Below are 5,311 nucleotides of genomic sequence, written 5' to 3' on the forward strand. Positions count from 1 at the left end.
GATCAATGATTTGCTTACTAGAAAACTTTTTTCTACCCTACAAAAAGCTTGACATTAAAGATCAACATTCCAATTAATAAAATTAACTCTAGATTTATAGAACTGTTTTCTTAAAATGCATATCTACTGCTAAATGATTGGTCTCAAAGCTGTTTAATTTTTCATATTTAAAGATAAAATTAATTTTGCTTCCCTTTCATTTTCATAATAGAATACTCTTCAGTGCTACTATAGAATCTATTAAGAACTTCTTCGAAATAGAAATCTACTTAAGACCCATTTTGAACCGGGGCTTCTCTTCTTATTGGGCTGCTTTGCAGGGAGGAAATGGCATACATACACAATGCAATATTCTGTTCAAACACATAATATTAATAGACTCCCACAAATACTGTTTGTCAAACACTGAATAATGGTGTTACAAGCTACCAATGTTACATGTACCAGGACTGCCTATTCAGTAACCATACTTCTTAGAGAGTCCTGATTAACTTGAAAAATAGAGTTCAATCAGGCTAAGATTTTCAAGTTCTCTTAACTCTTAGCTGGACACCTTAGGGACTAGAATATGAATATGCCTCACCCTGTTCCCAGGAGGACATTATAAAAAAGTTCATAGGCTAGATAGAGAAAACTCCTCACATCCATGGCAATATCTCAAAACTCCCAATTTCAGCACCCTCCCATTACCATGGAAACCGGCAGTATTATCAAGGAAGAATTAAGCTTGCCACTATTTTTCATCTATAATTCCAAAAATATTTGTCCTGGAAGTTCCATCTTTGTTAGCTCTCAGTATCTTGTGATAGGCAGCATGACATCTTGACACAAGTATATCGTTTGCTCAGCATCAATAATTCAGACAAGTAACAACACTTTATATACTTCACATCAACTAGGGAAAAGGTGACAAACATTCTAAGACAACAGAAGCACAGTTATCACCAAGTTCTGTGTTTAAGAGATAAAACATGCAAGGTGAACATAAGGCTAGAACACTGACTAATCCTGGAAAAACATAAAGGGAAGGAATATTAACTGTTCAGCAGGGAGAACAGTTCTCTCAATTAAAATGGAATACGCTCACAATAATTATTTGGAATTACTTTCATGGTAAAAATATTCAAGTGACATTAAAGTGCATCAAGCAAAATTTAGCAACTCCTGTAAAGCTTCCTGCTGCACATCATCAAGTTGGGATATGCATTCCAACCATAATTCTTCAGAAGTCTGTACCTGACGCACAACATTAGCTAGGCGTTTGGCACAGGGATCTTCATAGTTAATAGTCTCATTGATTTTTCCTTCTGCAATTATACTGATTATTTTGGGAAGATTGGAATTATTTGGACCAAGTACAACTGGATGATTACTTTCAATTAAGTCACAGAGAAAACTCAAAGTCTGAATAGCTTCCTCTTTATCCTCATGCAGTGGAAGCCATGATAACCAGTGTGGAAGAACTTCATCTACATTTACACAGTTAGGCTTAAACCTCAAAATCTTCCCTACTGCTGAGATACAGTTCTCTGTAGCAATGACATTTTTTTTGGTTTTGGAATTTGCACACTTAATAACTTTCACCAGCAGCGGAACAGCTTCTGAACATAAAGAACGATAATCATCTCCACCAAACTGTGCCATAACACCCAGGCCATAAGCAGCAGCTTGCCTGACTTCAGGGTTATTATCTCGCATATTTAGTAGCATTGGCCATCTAAAATATTCTACATATTTAAATGAGGTTGGACTGCAGTGCTCTATAATATCATCAAAAATGCACAATCCCCACTGTCTGTCTGGCCATGGCCTACTCGAACAAATTAGATTTACAATTAATGGAAGCAGCTGTTCAAACCACGGTAAAATCTTTTCCTTATAAGTACTAAATAATGAGTGCAAAATATCTGATACTTTGGTCAGAATATAAACATCACATTCATCCTCATCTTGCAGAGACATTTCAACCTGTTGGTCATAGTTTTCTTCCTGTCTTTTAACCTGTCTCAATTCTTGGTTTTTAAAGTGCCCTTCAAGTTTTGTTTTCAGTATTTCCCCTAGTTCTTCCAAGTGTTCATCGTTAAGGCACCCATCTCCCATTACTTCAATGGACTTTGCAAAAGAATTCATTATTTCTGAGAGTACATCTGTATCAGGTTCAGTCCCAATAGCCTTAATTAAGGGATCACATATGAATTGCCATATCTGGGCAAGATACTCTGGGCCCTGAATTCTTGCACATTCCAGGAGAAAAGGCATAGACTCTGCTGCTGCCACTCGAACATTGTCATGGAAATAAAATTTCAATAAAGGAACCATAAGCTTTACAACTTGTTCTGTATATTCCACAAATCCTTCCCTTAACTCCTTAGCATAGTAAACCAACATCTGGCAAGCAGTTGCTTTTGCTTCGAGTCCTGAAGTTTTAATTCCAAAACTTTGTTGGTCTCCAAGATTTACAAATTGCCATCCATCATCATCACTCATATTTTCCACATCTTGTGTATCTAAGAGAGCAACATCAGGTTTAGCTGAAGCAGTCTTAATAAGAGGTTCAATAACTAGTGGAAGGTACTGTTGAAAATCATTTCCAAGAATTTTACACATTCTAGCCCATGCTGAAACCATGTAAGAAGTCTGAGGGTCATCATCTTCCATATTACTTAAGTCAGATTGTGTCTTTAATAATAGCTGCATCACATTTGATGCATCTTGCATAAATTTTTCCTTCCCAACAGCAAGACCAACATGGCTAATGCATTCAATAGTTTTTCCTTTCAGAAGCTTAAGTTCCTTTTGAACAGCAAGCTCAACAATGTGCTTTAGTGATGGCATAAATATATCATAATACGGAACAAATTTTTCTTCTATTGTATCTGCAACTGAGGCAATGGTCGTCACAAGCTGTTCCAAGGCCAGTTTAGTTCCATTCCGAATCAACTCTTGAAGTTTAATCACCAAGATAGAATGTAGATTTCTCACCATACTATCCAAATATAGAACAAGCAATGCTTTGGGGCAGTCTTCAATAAAAATAATAAGTGCAGAAGCTGCATGTGATTGCACACGCTGATTACCTTGATTTTCCATGGTACGCAACAGAGCTGCAATCACTGTTTCATGGAATTTCTTTTGGAAGTTAGGTGCAAAATCCGTAGCCATCTGTCCAAGCGTAGTACAGGCTGCAGCCCTCACTCTTGGGTGAGGATCCTGAAGAAAAAGCAAAACAGAGTTAACTGTTTCATCTAGAATTGATTCCATTTGCTGATGGCATCCTTCTCCAATGGCAGATAAGGCCATTAATCCAGCATGTCGGTATTTCCAGTCAGGGCTCTGAAGCATCTGCATGATGTGCTCCTTAGTCATTGGTAAAACAAGTTTTCCACCAAGCCCACATGCCAGTCTGTCTAGGGCACTCTCAGCAGCAACTGCATTGCTGTCAAAATCATCTTCTTCCATTTCATCAGCATTTACCCAGTCCTCATCATCTTGTAGATCAACCATCATTGCTAATATATGAGGAACTGCCTGTGCAATTATATTTGTATGTTTTTTCAACATTGGGGTTGCAGTTTCAGACAAGGTCACTATTATTTCAAGGGCCAGCTGGCGTTGCAGATTACTAAGTCTAGAGTCTCCACATAACTTCAGACTCAACTGCAGAGTATCTTCTAAATAAGGACCCAGATATTTAGGTACAGTATCTGCAATCTCAACAAGGGATTCTAGCACTGAATCATCATCCTGATAGCACGAGTCATTTACAGCCTGTAAGATTCCAGGAAGCAAATCTGCAAAGTCTTTGAAAAGAGCAATATTATTCTCATTAGCAAGTACAAATGCAGCTGCAGCTCTAGCAGACAATGTCCTGATTGCGGGATGTTCTTGATCTTGAATGCACTGGTCCAACAACCGTTTGATGATATCCAAATCATGCCGCTCTTGGTTCCCAAAAATCCCAGGAAAGTGCCAGAAAACATGAAGTGCAACTTCCCATAGAACTACATTTTTAGAGTAGATTGAATCAATAAGGAACTTCAGACCTTCGGGCCAGTGGTTAGTGCCATCCTCATCTATCAAATTCCTGGCCAGCACGGCAAAAATATCACAAAGTTTTTTCCTCATGCTAGCATGTGTTTCTAACTTAACAGCCAGTATCAGTTCAATCTTGACGTCCCTCTGAACATCAGAAGGCAGATTTGGATAGACTTCCTCAAACCCCGAGGACAAAAGCCGTCGTAGCAGTGCGGCAGCCATTTGTCTCACCTCATAACCTGCTCTTCTATTTCTGACAGCATCTAAGAGGAATGTAGTCTTACACAGACCTGGGATATTTTCATAGACTTCTTCTGCCTGTCTCCGCACCATACAGCTTGGATTGATCAGGTTCTTCAGAAGCTGGTAAAACTCTTGCTTTCCCGACACAGTAGCCGGCAACCCTGCAGCCCCGGCCGCCGCCATCGCGCTCTGTCAAAGAAATCGCGACCGGGAAGAAGGGAGGGGGTCTGCGGCCAGAAACAGTGACGCAAGCAAGGCGCCAGCGGGGATGGGCGGGGTCGCTCATCCTCTGCTCGGCTGTTGGTTTTCCTGTGCTCCAGGTCGTAGGCTACTAGGTGTCTGGGGATGGGTAGGTTAGAGTGGGGATGAGTGACCCTCCATCTGTTTTCCAATAAGAAAAAATACCTGCGGAGAAAGGAAAGAAAGAGAGAAAGAAAATAAAGAAAGAAAGAAGGAAAGAAAGGGAGGGAGGTAAGGAAGGAAGAGAGAAAAAGAAGGAAGGGAGAAAGAAGAAATTTATGTTATTGAATGTATGGATGATTTTTTACCTTTATTTCTAAACTATTGTTACCCCGATAATTTTAAAAATAATTACATCTTGAAAACCCTCCAGGTGAAAGAAGCCAGCCACAAAAGACCACATATTGTATAATTGTGTTTATAGTAAAGGTCTTTCCCACCCCCCCCTGAGCAATTTCATTTTATTAATTTTTTCAAGTGTTTATTTAAATTCTAGTTAGTTAACAGATAGTGTAATATTAGTTTCAGGAGTAGAATTTAGTGATTCATCATTAGATACAGCACTCAGTATTCATCAAAAGTGCCCTCCTTAATACCCATCACCCATCTAGGTCATCCCCTGTCCACCTGCCTACATTAACCCTCCTTTTGTTCTGTATCCTAAGAGTCTTTTTTATGGTTTACCTCTCTCTCTCTTTTTGCCCCCCAACTTCATCTGTTTTGTTTCTTAAATTCCACAAATAAGCGAAATCATATGGTATATTCCTTTGACGGAGTTTGCTTAGCATTATAC

At 39.1% G+C, this 5,311-nt stretch overlaps 1 protein-coding gene across 2 annotated transcripts; it reads right to left on the bottom strand.

Moving 5' to 3' along the window:
- RANBP6 (RAN binding protein 6) lies at positions 1 to 4,484 on the bottom strand. Of its 2 annotated transcripts, XM_047701246.1 has the most exons (2): positions 4,326 to 4,477; positions 1 to 3,210 (listed from the first exon to the last, which is right to left on the bottom strand). In XM_047701246.1, the coding sequence occupies exons 1-2, from the start codon at positions 4,338 to 4,340 to the stop codon at positions 1,144 to 1,146; spliced, it is 2,082 nt and encodes a 693-aa protein (XP_047557202.1). In that variant the 5' UTR covers positions 4,341 to 4,477; the 3' UTR covers positions 1 to 1,143. The 2 variants fall into 2 exon arrangements, with proteins under 2 accessions (XP_047557202.1, XP_047557201.1); XM_047701245.1 differs by having other exon boundaries at positions 1 to 4,484.
- Positions 4,485 to 5,311: the final 827 nt, after the last annotated feature.

The sequence above is a fragment of the Lutra lutra genome, chromosome 13, assembly GCF_902655055.1.
Source record: "Lutra lutra chromosome 13, mLutLut1.2, whole genome shotgun sequence".
NCBI lineage: Eukaryota > Metazoa > Chordata > Mammalia > Carnivora > Mustelidae > Lutra > Lutra lutra.